The 16509-nt window shown below is 31.3% G+C and overlaps 1 protein-coding gene across 1 annotated transcript; it reads left to right on the plus strand.

The window, feature by feature from the left end:
• Positions 1–222: 222 nt before the first annotated feature.
• On the plus strand, positions 223–8097 carry LOC117169285 (C2H2 finger domain transcription factor crzA-like). Its single transcript, XM_033355587.1, has 2 exons — positions 223–1441; positions 3908–8097. Exons 1-2 carry the CDS (start codon positions 815–817, stop codon positions 6197–6199), a joined length of 2919 nt encoding a protein of 972 aa, XP_033211478.1. The 5' UTR covers positions 223–814; the 3' UTR covers positions 6200–8097.
• Positions 8098–16509: the final 8412 nt, after the last annotated feature.

Genomic DNA, 16509 nt, shown 5'->3' on the forward strand with positions numbered 1-16509 from the left:
AGAAAATTTCTACTATTATTCAAAGAAAATATTATTAAAAATGATAGTAAATTGCAGAAACAATTATTTTTGTTAACCTGAAAGAGAGCACCAAAAATTCGCACTTCTCGCTAAGGGGAAGGGGAGTGGGAGTAGTGATTGGCGCGGGCCTGACTCGAAATTTGGAATTCCAACGGACATCAGAGACAAAACAGAGCCGTCGTTCGTGTGACGCGGTCACAGAGTCAGTGAACGTGGTCTGTCGGACTGAGTCGGATCAGACTAGACCGGAGCGCAAATAAGGGTCTCTACCCCAATTTACATACGCTAAACGCCAACGAAAAGCTAGTCAAAATTGTGATACCATTTTTTTAAATCTATCTCTAAAGTTGCTACCAACAGTTTCGTAAATGAGAGGACGTGAACGCCGGCGTTTCTATTTTGTATTTATGTTTCTATTTCGTATTACTATTTTGTGCTGGAAATGAGTTCAGTCAGTGCCAAAGTGTTCAGTGTAAAAAGTTAGTGACGTTTGAGAAAAAAGGCGCTACTGTGGGAAATGATCAGCAAAAATTTAAAACAGGAGTGTTTGTGTTTTTCGTTTTCTCGCCTTTCCTCGAAAATTTTATTTTAAATCTAACGAAAGCCACTCGACAAATGTGAAGTGAACGGACCTTTTGTTTAATTACTGTTTTTTTAAAGTTCGCTTTCTTCAATTTTCTCGTGAATCTAATTTTCTGGATTTTCTTTACGTGCATCAAACGTAATAAATATGAACTTTGTGACTGTGAACAAAATTACTGAATAAATCAGTGAGAGGTGCAGAGGAGACAATATGAGTGAGATGTCGAGTGAAGAGCAGCATCATCAACAAAAATTTGTTGATGATGGCTCGAATTCGGAGCACCATTGCAAGGATCACAGTGTTCCCTTTGAAAGTGAGAAGAGCCTCGAGATGCATCTTCGGTGCCACAACGGGAACCTGCTCAGTCAATGGGCCAGTCAAGCTCAGCAGGAGGAGAGCAATAATAACAACAGTAAGGCTGGTAACCATAACAGCAGCAATCATATGGTGGTGAAGCGGGAAAGTGTGACAGCGCCGGCTGATTCGAGTGAACCTACCTCGAGGCCTCCTTCGGAAGGTACAGCATCTTCGTCTCGGCGACAACACACTCCAACGTCACAGGGATTCCAGGATTTCCCAACCCCAATGTTCAATGAGAACAATTATTATATGCAGAACGAACAACAGAATTATGTTCTACCCCACAACTACTCTCCGACCAGGGAGGAGAGTCAAAGTGGAGATGTAAACTTTTCAAGGTATCATCCTTATCAGCATCAGCAACGTTTTCCGCAAGGGGATCGAGCAAACTCTGTGAGTTCTTCAAGTCCGCGTAGTCCGTTACAATGTGATAAATGTGGCGCAGTTTACGAGGATCCTCATCAACTCGCAGAGCACGTAAGTTCCAAATTGTAAAAAACAAAATTTGTTTAATTGTACCCTTTTGAGTGTCAAGGACTAATACCTACTCTAATCATGGTGTTTCTAAAGAACTGCCCAGTAAAGTTTGCATTTGATAGTATGAACATTTGTAATACCTAAAAATGCCGTTTCTGTATGTACCTGAAGGTCTGAGCGTTCAAATGAACGAAATATTTGTCGACATTTCTATTTTATCTATAAATATTTTTCCAACTTTTGTAACGTCAGCAGTAAAAAATGTCATTCGATTGAACGTTCAGAACTTCATTCACATCGTTTCTGTCCTTTTTTCAATCTCTGATTAGGCAGCGAAATTATTTAGATTCCTATCATTTTGGAAGCTGATTAGAGTTGTCCAATATAACTTGAAATAAATTACAAACACCATGTTTCTTACGCATTAGAAGGCGCTTCAAAGGCATGCAATTTTTGAAATCTTGTAGGATTGCGCGTAAGAATGATGCGCCATCATACAACTCTCACTATATTTTAATGTGATCAATTAAGGAAAAATAAATTCGTGATTAACAAATTTTAGAAAAAAGTTTTCATTGCAGCTATCTTTGTAGCAATCAATCTTAAGAACGTAAAATGACTAATACTGTGTTTTTGAATGCTCTTAACACCATTATTATTTAAGAAACAGTGAATAAGAACAGCGAAACTTGCAAATTTGGAAGGGATGAACTATGTTCTATTTCATGGTTGATTTTTGGTATCCAAGAGTATTCAGAAAAATATTGTGTCTAGTTTTAACAAACATTGCATCGATTCGATTCCACCGCAAATCAAACTTCTCTTGTTTTCCAAATTTTCAGATTAAAAAAATAACATTTGAAAACGTACGAGCTTATGCATATTGTTAAGACAAGGCTTTTTTGTATTTGAATTTTGTTTCTATTAATATTTTTAATAATGAAATTGAAATAGTGAAACAAAAATTTGACGCATTTCAATTATTTTACACACTGCCTATGGTTACAGATTTTTCCGTAACTTTAACCCATTTTTCAGATCGTTCAGCGCTAACGATCCCGAATTTTCCGTAATTCTAACCAGTTTTCCCTCTTGTTCAAGGCAAACGTTATAGATAATTCTTTAATCATATTACCAGAGACATAGCCTTCTTTTTAATGCCTTTAAAAAAAATATATTTTTCATAAATCTTTATCACTCAGGGAAATACATTATTAAAACTTTTTCGTATTTGGTATACACTCAGAGTATACTTGTCGATCAAAAGATGAAGGGAAGTTCGAAGTTGAAAAAAAATCCTGTGATGCATTGTTTTCTCACTACTCGGGGAAGATTTCTGGAAATTTTTAAATTGATTTATTGATGTTGATGGAATTAGGTATTTTATAAAGAAAGCTTTCTATGCTGCCCACGCTAGTCGTCGTTGCTAAGATCGAATCTTTTCTTATAAAAGACCTAATTCTATTAAGCTTTAACCAATCGATTTGAAAATTTCCAGAAATCTTCCCTGAATAGTGAAGAATAAATACATCACTAGAATTTTTTTTTACTTTGAGCTTTCCTCGATAATTTTTGTCGGTTTCAATAATATTTAACTGAGTTATAATGATTTATGGTTTAAAAAATAACTGCATTTGAGCAAATTTTTTCTTCACTTCACTTCTTTTCTTTTATTATTAAAAGTATTACAAGGAGAAAACTTCAAATAGAGGAATGTTCTGCATTCTACTTCTCTACAAGCCCGTATTATTGTTCTTATTAACTGAAATCGAAAAGTGTATCTTCACATAATTGCATAAAAGTTGACGCAGTAAAATTAGAAAAATTATCAAATTTTAAAAGAAGAAATATACCGTTTTATAATTCAGTACAATTAAAGATTGATTCTTTTTAATTGATGTCGGAAGGAACTTTATAATCAAGCAATAAATTGTTTTGTAAATCAAGCAATTAATTTCTGTATCCTAATAAGTAAATTCCAACATCAATCACAAATAAAAATTAATTTTATCAATTCATTGAAGTACGTTTTGTCACTTTTTTTTATCAATATAACATTGTTCAGCATATTATTCAACATGCTATTGCATAAAACAATTTTAAAATATATTGCTGTATTACAATCTTTTCTGTACTTTTACATAATATTTAATATTCACATGTCCTAAATGTAGATAACATTTCGAAACTGTAATTTTGAGATAGATTATCATTTTACAACGGTCAGTCAATTTACCCTTGCCATTGCTGCGTACAAACGTACCTACTCTCAATATAACAAAAACATTTTGGTCATGGGTACCTAAAGCGACAAGCGTAATTCCTTCATTCAGAATAGTAAATTAAAAACTCATGCGATTTCTAACCTCAAATAGGTATCGCCGTTAAGAAAAAAATGGTAATGTTACACACAAAATTTGTGTAATTTACATAATCCAACTGGGAAACTATTTTCGTTTTTTACAGCGCAGTCACCACACATCTTCAAATACCTATCCCAGCCAGCCTCAATATCAGCAAATAGGTACTAGTCAACATCAAATACAGAGGCATCAACAATCTCAAATGCACAACTCACCACCACACACGATCCGACAACATGCGGGATTCGATTTTAGCGGTGGAAGTATTATCAAGACTGAATTAAAGCCGGAATCCGAAGAGCAGACAGCAGAGATTTTCGACCTTGATTCTCAGAAGGTCCAGACACACAGGTACGAGGAAGATCTGATCAAAGTCCAGCATCAGCAACAACAACATCAGATGCAGCATCATGCAATGCAACATCAGCAGAGGACTGCTCCACATTCGGTGAGTTCAATGTTGAGTAGTTGGCCTTCGCCACAACTTCATCAGGAGTATCATCCAGGAATTTCTCCGGTGGCACCCATGAACTCTCCTTCCCCAATTCCGGATCAGAGCCAGTTCAGACGTGCGCAGCAAATGCCTCTTGAACCATCTAGACATGGTGCTTCACCTATTATAACAAGCACCCAATCTCTCCCGACCCACCAACTACCCCCACTCCAGCACTCTACGGACCCACTGGATGATCAGTCGTGGAAAAGTAACAAGGCTCGACGACCCAAGACCTATAACTGTACGTCATGCAACAAGTGGTTTACAAGCTCGGGTCATCTGAAGAGGCATTACAATACGACGTTGCATAAAAACGCCGTCAAAGTCAGCAATCAACCCGATCCGGCCGATATGCCCATCAGCGTGCATCATCATCCAGGCAGGGATGCCATCAGAAACAGAGAGGGTCCAAGATCTCCAGAGTTATCTTCTTCAGGGAGTCCCCCAAACTTGATGGCAGGTCCCTCGAACGAGGCAACGAGGGGCCTGCTGCACACTTCTATCACCACCACCAGCCTTTCCAACAACAGCCACAAGTCTTCGGAGATCCAAGAAACCCTTTCCCAGCAGCAGGTAGTTTCAGCGGCCCGCATGTCCAACTTCGTGCCGCTCAATTGCCCGCCGCATTCTCCAATGGGGCACCACCAGCACCAAATGGGTGCCCCATCACCCCAATTGGCTCAGCGCAACCACCGAATGAATTCACCTCAAATGGGGGTCCACCATCACATGAATTCACCCATTACCTACAGTCAGCATCCACCAACTCACCTGAATTCGCCTTCCCCAATGGGCCAGCACCAGCACATGAGTTCTCCATCACCCATGATGGGGGGCGTATCACCGATGCCTACCCCACCGCTGCCAATGGGGGATACTACGATGCCTCATCAGCCGTACCCAAACGGTTTTCACCCCCACGTTACAACCACTACCAGCATCCAGGGCCTAATGGATATCACCAGCCTAGCTACTACTGGTAATGATCTACAACCTTCTATGCAATTCACCCAAGAGATTCTGCCCGGTTTCGGAACCTTTAACAACACTCAAATGTCTCTTCCGAGTTTTAACAACTTCGGCATGAACTCAGGATACAATATAGTTGGCCACAATCCATCACAGGTCATTAATGTGGGAGGGCTTAGTCCAGAGGAGAATATCCCTCCACCAGACAGAAACTTCAATACACCTTTGCCTAACTATGACACATACAGACACGCACCTCCAAAGTACGAGTCCCTGACGAACATGGATGTTCTCCATTGCACCGCTCCTTATGGTAACATATATGACAAGTACCAGGATTACATACAGCAGGAGCCACCTCTTTACTATGATATTCCAAGATCACGTTTTCAGGTGGAGGCCAATAATCATTACCTAGATGAAGAACCACCGACGGCGAAGTTAAATCCAAATATAAAGAGGAAAAAGAACGCCAAACTCAAGGGCGCGGTAACCAAGGAGCAGCAGGTGACGAGCACAAACTCTGACTTGCCCTACATCTCTGAGAATGATCGTCACAAATGTCACGATTGCAACAAATATTTCAGCAAGTCTTGTTACTTGACTCAACACAACACAAGTTTTCATGCTGGTGACAAACCATTCAAGTGCAACCAGTGCGGAAAGAGGTTTCCACACAAGACCATACATGCTGAACATTTGCAGAAACATGCTGGCGAGAAGCCTTACAAATGTGAAATTTGTCCCAAGCAATTTAACCACAAGACAGACCTCAGACGGCACATGTGCCTCCACACTGGTAAAAAGCCGTACGCCTGTGATATTTGCCACAAGGGTTTCATACGAAAGGACCATATGATGAAGCACGTCGAAACGCATAGGAAGAAGCAGTCCAGCACCGATCAGCTCAATGTTCATCTTAGGGCGTGATTTCCAAAATTACCTGGTTGTAAGAATGGTTCCGGCCAAGATCGACGTTCATCAAGTGGTCACTTCATGAGTTATCATAGCCTTTGTTCCACAATCCTCAAATATCAAATATCCCTTCACCCACAGAAAAAAATAGCCAGGAGATTTTTGCTCAACTTATTTAGACGACTGCCAGGAATACCTTTCGAAGAATAATATGTAAGTAAATTCTCCAGTCATTTTTTCTAGCATCCTTGACAAGTCTTTACAATTTTTCAAAGAAATTTATATGCTTGTCTCTATTAAAATTTTTTTATCTTATTAAATGGAGATAACAAAAAATCGAGGATGCTGGAAATCAGTCACCGAAAGATTTTATTCCTCGCGACAATCAGAGTCGATTCCAGTTTTCGTAAAATGTAGCTCGACTTTGCAGATTGCGACTGTAGAGGTATAAATACTCAATTTTTGGGCGGAATCCTGATTGTGAATCATAAGGTTATGGGTAATTATTTGATTATGACGTAACATCAATGACATAATTATTTTGTAGCACTTTGAATGAATGAAAATAATATTTGTTTTGTTTTTAAAATAAATTATGTTAAATTATTTACGAGAACATATCACATTTTTTTGTTGTATCAAAAAGTCTATTGTCATTTTTTTTTTACAAATCGTGAGTTATAAAATATTTGATAGATCATAATTATCATACCAATTAATTATCATAGTTGTAAATTAATCGCAATGCGTGCCTATCAGTTATAGAAGTTGCAATATTTATTATTCTCTTTTAGAAATGGTTGTAATTATTTTTTGTAAACGTTCGAAGGATAACATTCCAAAAAATCGTTTGACACGTTTTTACAGTGGCGATTCTTGTTTTTCTAATCCTATGGAATAGACTAAGCTGAAAAAGCAGATCGCGTTGTTCGAAGGAAATTTAGCGTTTAAATTCATCAAATAATAGTTCCACCAAATAACATGAAACATTTGTCCATTTACATTGGTATACGAAAAATCTGAATGATAATAACGTGAAAAATTATCAAAAGTTTCCTTTGAAAAACGCGACATCCTGAATATGAGTAAACTTTGACCTCGCCATTATGAAAAAGATTTGTTTCTGTCTTTCTTTGATTAATTAACCGATTGATTTGTTCGCATATCATTTTTTTTCGTATTGCAAATTGTGCAACCTGAGGTCGAATTTTGCCTCGTCCGTTGTTATTTGAACATCGTTGTTTTTGGATATATACTATATATATATATTGTACATATGTGCGCAAGCTTTTCAGTTTCTATTATATTAAATGTGATAACTATTTATAGTCACTTCCTATTATACTATAAGTAATATCCTAGAATAGACTACCTCAAGGATTCATAATTATATCATTGAGAGAAGGAAAGGAGAAAGGACAGTGTTAAAGATAACGTGAATAAAAAGTCAGTGCAAAACCTAGTTCTTGATCATAATTTTGTGACTTTAAAACATAACTTAAATATATGATTTCATTCCTTCTCGACATCTACATTTTATAATGTAAAAGAGGAATAGTTCAAGAATAAAAATATGTGATAAACAGTGTGAAAATAAAATAAATATTCTTCGTGTCATTGCGCCAAACCAATCATGTTTGAAGGTAAAAGCTCGATTTTTGAAGGACGCATTGATATATCGGAATAATGTTTTTTACTAATGGACAAAGGCCATGGCCCAAGGCCGCCATGTAATTTTAAGTGTGCAAAAGGCGTTAGCGAAATAACGATCGTCAGGTCAAGATATGTTTTGAACTATGTATTTGAAGATGCGTCATACACAAGTACCTCATGATAAAAATATACAAACCACGCTTACGAATGTTCATGCGTTTTGAGAATATTAGCTAATTAATAAATAATTAATAATCGCACATGTAATGACTTTTTATCAATTACCTACCGATCCTCATCCAAATTTTTATTATTCTTCTATTCATTATTTTCTTTAATAAAAATTAAAAAAATTTTTTGCTTCATACTTTTCATGTCGATTGTAGATGATAATTTTCTTAATAAGAAATGCAGGATAGCCGCGGGCCAGGGAAACCTAAAAGTCGGGGAATTTGATTAGTTCGGGAAAGTCAGGGATTTTGAAGAAAATTTCAGAGAATTTCTATAAGGGGCCCTTTAAATTACAGTGAAAGATGGTAAATATGAAATATTTAAATTTCAATATAAAATTGTTTTATTCCATTTATAAAAGAACCTATGTTTAAAGTTGTACAAGATTAAGTTTCTTGTTTTTGAATATCAATGGTTGAGGAAAATATCATTTGATCAGGGGAAAATAAAAGAACGTTGTAAATGAACTTTTTGGATATACTGATAGAATAATCCTGTCAGTTATATCTTATTGCCTGGTATTTCTATTCCTTTTTTTTCAGGTGCTTATTTCCCACGATTATATTAATTTTTGTTTAAAAATTAAATTGTTTAATAGAAAATTCATCTTTTTGGACAGGAAATTAACTTTTGGTTGACAATTTATATTTTGGTTTTCAAATATCCAATTGAATTCTTTCTTAGTTGAAAATTTAAGTATTTTTTAAAACTCGTTTTTGAGAAAAATGTAAGTGGTTGGTTGAAGATGAATCTTCTTTGGTTGCGGATTCAACTATTTTGATGTAAATTCAACTGCTATTTATATCAAATAAAATTGTTTGAATGAAATATCTGTTACGTTTTTCGTTGAAAATTCCTCTTTTTTGTTTGAAAGGTGATTTTTTTGTGTGTAGAATAGTACATTACGTGTTCACGAGGTTACAGCCCCTAGTCGCACATACACTTTTTCATAAAAAATGTATCGAAAATTTGACTTGAGATGCCTGAAACTTGTTTGCGCCTCATAAAAGTTTTTATTCTTTGTAAATACGTAGACAGTGATAGATATAGGTCGTAGACTAAAGTTAGCCTCGATTCTCGAAACGAGGTTCGATATAAGGGAGAATGGCTGCAGATAAAGTAGAATGTATATACTTTCGATACCGGTTACGACGTAAAGTTACTTTCGCAGTCGCCTGTTTCTACTTTCTAGTCTAAGGTTGAAAACACAACTTTCGACCCGCTACGGAAAGTCAAATTTTCGATACATGTGTTATGAAAAAATACATTTCTTGGTTTGAGTTTTCGTTTTTTTATTTATCCGTTTGGAAGAGAATTTACTTTTTTTTATATTGGCTAAAGAAACGTTATTTATTGAAAAATTTTGTTGTTGAAAATTCTCCGCTTCCCAGTTTAGAGTTGAACTAGTTTGTTAAAAATTAATTTCGTCGGTTACAGACATAATTTTAACAAACATAAAATATTACCGATAATGTTTATTCCCGAAATGTTAAATTGCTAAAATTATGTATCGAGTCCTCCAAAACACTCAAATGAGCCGAATTTTCAAATAGCCGAATATAGTATATTGTCGAATTTTCAAACCCCCAAAAATGGTATACTGTCCAAATTTCAAATTCTCAAAAATAGTGAATTGCCGAAACTTCAAAATTCGGAAAATAGTAAATGGCTACATTTTTAAATGCAAGATAAAAGAAATTTAGTAGCGTTTTTATAAGACAATTTTATTGAATTGTGTGTTTAGAATGTGACAAAATATTTTTCGAAAAAAATGAAACTACCGAATATCTGAAAGCTTTCGAAAATAGTGAATTTCCAAATATTAAAATTTCCAAAAATAGTAAGTTGTCGAATATTCAAATTCTTCAAAAAATAAACAAGATTTAATAATATACTTCAGAATAAATACTCAACCTAGAACAAAATATTATTCTACCAGAAAAAAAAAACTATTAAATTTCTTCGGGAATTTGAAAATTGGGTAAGTTATTATTTCACAAAATTAAAAATTTCGGCAATTGTATATTTTCTTCAAATGCATTTGAGAGCTTGTTTGAGGCCGTCTACCAAATTTGTTAACATCTTTTTTGTAAATAATAAAATTAATATAAAATTATATTCAAATATTTTATCATGTAAATATCGTCGCTTGCTGTTGTTCGTTTCAAGTCAACAGATTATAAAAACGTATCAAGAACGTAACATGAAGATACTTGAGAATAAAATATTATTTTAATATTTCGTTCTCTTTTTAGTTGAAAATTAATTTTTCAACTAAAAATTTAATCATTCCATTTTTTATTAGAAATTTTTATTCGAACTCTTTTTGAAGATTCATTTATTTTGTTACAGTTTCATCATTTCAGTTTAAAATTCATCTCTATGATTGAAAATGTAACTAATTTTTTTTTTGTGAATTCAACAGTTTTGTTATCTAAAATAAAACTATTAATTCGTTTCAAAATATTAACTATTAGATGTTTCGAGAAGAGATTATTTTTTTATTATTAACTATTTTGTCCTACATTAACTTTTTTATTAGAAATTTATTTTTTTTGGAATTGAAAATTAAAATGTTTTGTTTAAAATGCATATTTTCAATTAAAAAATGTAACTGCTGCTGTGTAACATTAAACTATTGAGTTATAAACTAAAATATTGATATGGAAATATGACTATTTCCTTGGAAACTTCTTTTTTTGTTGTAAAATTAATTTAACTTCCTAAGACTGTAGCTATTCCATTTTTTTTGTTTTTTTTTGTTGTTGAAAAAAACGACCTTCTTCGTTGAAAATTTATAATTTTTTTTTAGTTTTCCACTATTTTGTTAAACAGTCGTCTTGTTTAGTTGAAAATAAGTTTTTTGAACTAAAAACCTAACGATTCTACTTTTGGTTTATAATTTCTCCTTTTTTTTTTTAGTCGAAAGCTTAACTATTTTACGTTAAAAGTCTATCTTTCTTGATTTAAAATGAACTTTCTTGTGAGCTTTCTGGTTGAAAATTCTTTTTTTTCCAGTTTAAAATCCATTGTTTTATAAAATATTTGATTTTTCAGCTTGAAAATTGAACTACTTTATTTAATATAGTATTTTTTGGTTGAATTCATCTCGTTGATAAATCGTTTACTAATATTGTTGAAAATAAGGTTTTGTTTCTTTTAACTGAAAATTAAACCATTCTATTTTGATTGTAAACCAGAAGTAATAATTAAATATACACGGACATAAATTTTTTTTATCTGAAAAGTGTCACATGTTACAAAACCTTTGCCCCCCCCCCCCAAGTGACGCGTTGTGAAGTTATAGTAGACTGCTAGACCCCTCCCCACACTAGTTCTAAATAAATAGATAAGCCGTTTTTTTATCAATTCACAAATCAATCTGCATAAAAAAAACTTATTATCTCGATAGGATAAAGCGATGTCGGAACTTTACGGCAAGTCTTTTGTATAACTTTGTTGGCTTGCATGACCTGCCTCACTTCTGTCAGACCCACATGAATTATGACGTTGGAAGCAAAGCCGAAAGTTTATTGTGAGCATAAGAATGCACTGTCTTGATATTAAAGGCGATTCATTGCCGGAAGAAAAGAATATTTCAGATGATTCATAACAAAAACTGCAATGGATTTAATACTTTTATTCCCTCTTGAATTTATATAACGAAGGGAAGTCTTTCAAATAAAAGTAAAATTTCTGTGTTTAGAATTTACATACAACTGGTCTAAATATTGATATTTGAAAAAATAAACAAACAACGTTTCGAATAGAGATGATCTCTGTTATGAATGAATGTTTATTATTTAGAAAGCATAATCTGAGATGATTGTTTGTAAACAAATTATAAACTTGTTGAATAAAGGAATTTAATAATATTGTATTCTAAATTTACAAAGTAAAGCAGGTAAATATCCAATAATTCGGAATAATTAATTTAATCTACCATTTATTAATTCATTAGTTTTCAAGTAATTATTTTTGCATTTTAGATTAAAGTGAGTGAATTTTAAAAATCTTGACGAGCAAGTTTTTATATGACACTAATATTGATCATCTTAAAAAAGCCTACAATTTTAATTTAAAATTATAGTTTTCAATACGTATTTCTAAAATAGTTGTTTTGAGGCCTTAAAGCTAATGTTTTTTTCTTCAAAAACTTAAATTCGAAAACTTTGATTTTCTAAATTATACAGGTTTTCAATTTCTTATGTTTTTAATCTTAGCCCGTTTTAAATAAAATAATTTGAGATATTATTATTTTTAATTGTTTGGTTTTAATCTTAAACAGTAAAATAAAAATTGGATTCTTAAGTTCTTAAAAATCGTAGAATATAAAATTAAAGGACTTCGTAGTTGCACAAGTTTTAGTTTAAAGTATTTGTGATTAAATAATTATGCATAAAAATTCGTCAGAATAAATTTGAAAAATTAGGAAAATAAAAAAATAATGTTGTCACATTCAACATTTAAAAATGAGAATATTTTAGAACTATAGGCATTGCAAATTGAATTATTCTTTATTTAAAAATGCTCCAAAATATTGAACATTTCAAACTCAACCAAAAAAAAATCAAATAAAACAATTTTAAATGAAATGAGTGAAAGTTATGCATGATAAAAAATTGGAACCATAGCGATCTTGTTTTGTATTATTTTCTTTTTATGTTGAATAAATATCTTGCAATTTCGTAGTTAAAGTTAAAAAAAATAATAATTTAAAAATGAAAAATATTTGGTTGAAAATTTTCAAGAATAAATAATGTTAAAAAGTAAATAAAATCTGAAATGGATACCTAAGCAATGGCATAATTTCTTTAATTTCGAATGTTCACAATTTTAAAGTTCTGAATTTTTATATTGAACGTTGTATTTTCAATTTTTCTGTTTCAAAATTTTAAATTTGGCACTTAAAATTAAAATATTTAAATTCACAAAAGTATAATCCACAATTTAAACGTTTTTGTTTTTAAATCATTTAAACTTACTTTAAACAATTGCAATTGAAATTTTATTTGGTTTGATTATAAACAAAGTTTCAGTGACACAATTCTTGGTAATTAAACTTTCTTCCAGTTTTAAATAAAGTCCAGATTCGTTTAAATTACAACTCTGTAGTTTAAAGATTTTTAATAAAAAATTTTCTATTTTGAATTGTGAAAGTAACGGTATATATATATATATATATATATATGATTTACAAACAGTTTTCAATTTAAAATTATTCTAAGATTCTAATTATAAATTATTTAATTTTTAACATTTTGAAATTGTTCTATATTTAATTTCGAGATTAAATAAAGTAATTAAAAATAAAATTGTTTGGTAGTGAAAGTTTCTAATTTAAAGTCATTTGTTATATAAAGTATTGTAGTTAGATAACCAAAATGTTAATGGAAAATTGATTTATTGTATAGAAATTCTTTAAAAAAATCAAATACAAATTGTGTTCAAAGTATTTTTCCAAAATATCTATATTGGACACAATAATTTTTTTTTAATATTTAAAATTTCAGTAACAATTTAATTTCGATTTGAAAGTGGAAATAAGTTGTTTAGCTTTTTAGCATATATTTCTTAAAATTATTATTCTTTAAACAAAAAAATATATATTTTCTTATTTTTTCCGGATTTTTAGTAAAAGAATGTTTAGTTCCTACTGTGATATGGTAATCATCAATGTTTATATTCGCGAAATACATTAATTTCTTTTTATCAAACATTTTTTATTCTCATTCAACATTCGCATATCTTTTTTGGAAAAAAAATAGAAAATTCGTTTTTTAAACGGTATCCAATGCCGATTTTAAAAAACTAAAAAATCCTAATGTGAAAATTCTCTGTCGCTTTTCTCGGAATTCGTCAATTCTTTTTAATGAAATATTGTTCACAATATTCAACCACACTTTGGCTCTAGAGTGAATTATTATTTGATCTTTAAATGGTAATTTTTGATTTCACAGAATGTTTTTTTTACTCTTTTGAAAAATTCCCATTTTGTTGGTTATGCACTTCTGTACTGCTACCCTACACATATATTTTTTTAAACTGAAAGCGCTTTCTGTTCGAAATGATTAATTATTGGTTAAAAAATTTAAAAAACTCTTAATATTTAGAACTTTCTTTATCAATGGTTTTTTAATTGTCTATATTTTTAATGTTGGAAAAATAAAAATTCAGAAACGTGAACACGTGCGTGCATTTACTGCCATAGTAATAAATAATACTGTTTAATAAATTTGAATAAATTTGAATCTGAATGAAATTTATATTTTTGAAAAGAGAAATGAAGAGTTCTATTCTGAGATTGTTTTATGAACGTGAACACACAATGAGTTTGTGCAGCCGTAAAGTTTTCCTCCTCAGATTTCACTTTTTTCGGTGAACGAGATGACGATAAAGGAAATAGGAACCTGCGCTGTCACGTTGTGGAATTCATCCTAGTGTATTCCTACAAGGGACGTGAGGATGCAACTCATTACAACAGCTGTCAGTGGTGTGGGAAAACTTTGGATACGCATCGATGACTGGATTCAACCCCCTATATTCTCAGGCTTTGTTTCACCTTCACATAAATCTTAGAATAAATCATGTCCACCTACGATAATTATTTTCACCAACAGATTCTCAGCAATCAATCATCCTTTTCAGAAAAAAAAAACTTTTAAGGAAAATAACAATCTTCTACTTGAATTCAGGAAATCCAGCTACACTTAGCTGGATGCTCGTTAGGGTAGTCCAAAAGTCCATTGAATTTTTTTTTAAATTTCTCTTTATGCCAGGAAATTTTTTCGAATCTACAAAAAAATTAATTGTTTAAAAAAAATGTATTTAGAAGTTCAGCAAACACTATGAAGAACGCTTATTTCCGATAAGAAAAAAAGGCTTTCTCACGATTTTATACAGAATCGTCAATATTATTAGGTGAATCAAATTAAAACTCAACATTTCTATTTACAATCAGACATAAGTTTGTTTTATAGGGTTCCAAAAAACACCATAAGCGAAAAACTGGGGTTTGCTTTCTAATGATAATAAGATGTTAACATAAATTGTTTAAACAATTTATTATTATTTTTAGTAATTCTTCACTTTATTTTCAAGTTTTCAGTTATATGAAGGCGATAATAATTAAAATTTAACGGAAATAAATGTTTAAAGAATTTATTATTTTATATTAGAATATTCTCTTCACTTAGGAATAGGTAATAAGTTATTATCATTTTCAATAATATTCTCTTTGAATAATAGTAGAAATTTGCGTTTTTTCCCTTAAATTTTCCAATTTTTTACTTGGAATGTAACAATGATTAATGGAATTTAAGAAACATAATTGCTTAAAAAATTATTATTTTTTATCAATATCTTCTTATACATATGCCAGACTAGAATGACTGTACATGGTTGCAACATTTTCTGAAATTTGCCACTTTTTATCAAATTTTCACTTAAAATAAGCTAATAAAGAATTCCACTTAAAAAATAATTATTTACACAATTTACCGTCATTCTAATTTTATTAATATTCTCTGTGGACAAAAGTGGAAATTTGCAAAAGTGTGTACCAAAAATTAATGAAATTTCACAAACATAATTGTTAAAATAAATCATTATTGTTTATAACTCACCTTCTTCTGGAATAATGTTAAATAGGTGCAGCAAATTCTGAAAGTTGCCACTTTTTGTTAAATTTTCACTTAAAGTGATATGATAAATAACTCAAGTTAACAAAAATAATTTTTTAAGCAATTTATCTTCATTTTTAATAATATTATCTTTAAATAATAGTAGAAATTTGCGTTTCTTTTAATTTTTCACTTTTTGTCCACTTTTCACTTAGAGCGAGATGGTAATTAATAAAATTTTAAAAACATAATTGTTTAAACAAATTATTATAGTTTATGGCTATCTTTTTATATAGTAATGTTAATTAGATAGTTGCAGCAATTTCTGGAGTTTTCCTCTTTTTGGAAAAGTTTCACTTAAAGTGAGGTGTTACATCATTCAACTTCACAAAAATAATTATTTCAATAAGTTATTATTTTTAATATTATTCTGTTTGAATAATAGTAGCAACTTGCGATTCTTACTGAAATTAACCAATTTTTTTCTGCTTTTTACTTAGAATGTGATAATAATTGATGAAATTTTAGAAACGTAGTTGTTTAAACCATTTATTATTGTTTATAACTGTCTCTCCTATATTAATGCTAGATTGCTGTGGTTTTCTCTGAAATGTTTAACTTTTTATCATTTTTTTTAATGCTAGAAAGTTCCGGGTTCTCTAAAATTGTGAGGTTTTCTTAGACTTTTTAGTTAGGAACTAATAATAAATATTATTAATTATATTAATTTAAACAAAAAGGATCGCAGTACCTACTTCAGGAGAAATTTACATTTAGTGATCCAGATGAAAGATATTTGCAATATCTACTTTATTGCAG

This window comes from Belonocnema kinseyi, chromosome 3, assembly GCF_010883055.1.
Source record: "Belonocnema kinseyi isolate 2016_QV_RU_SX_M_011 chromosome 3, B_treatae_v1, whole genome shotgun sequence".
NCBI lineage: Eukaryota > Metazoa > Arthropoda > Insecta > Hymenoptera > Cynipidae > Belonocnema > Belonocnema kinseyi.

Coding starts and splice junctions, on each gene's coding strand:
- LOC117169285 (XM_033355587.1), top strand. CDS start 815: ATGAGTGAGATGTCGAGTGAAGAGCAGCATCATCAACAAAAATTTGTT. Junction 1,442..3,907: donor CTCATCAACTCGCAGAGCAC/GTAAGTTCCAAA, acceptor CGTTTTTTACAG/CGCAGTCACCACACATCTTC.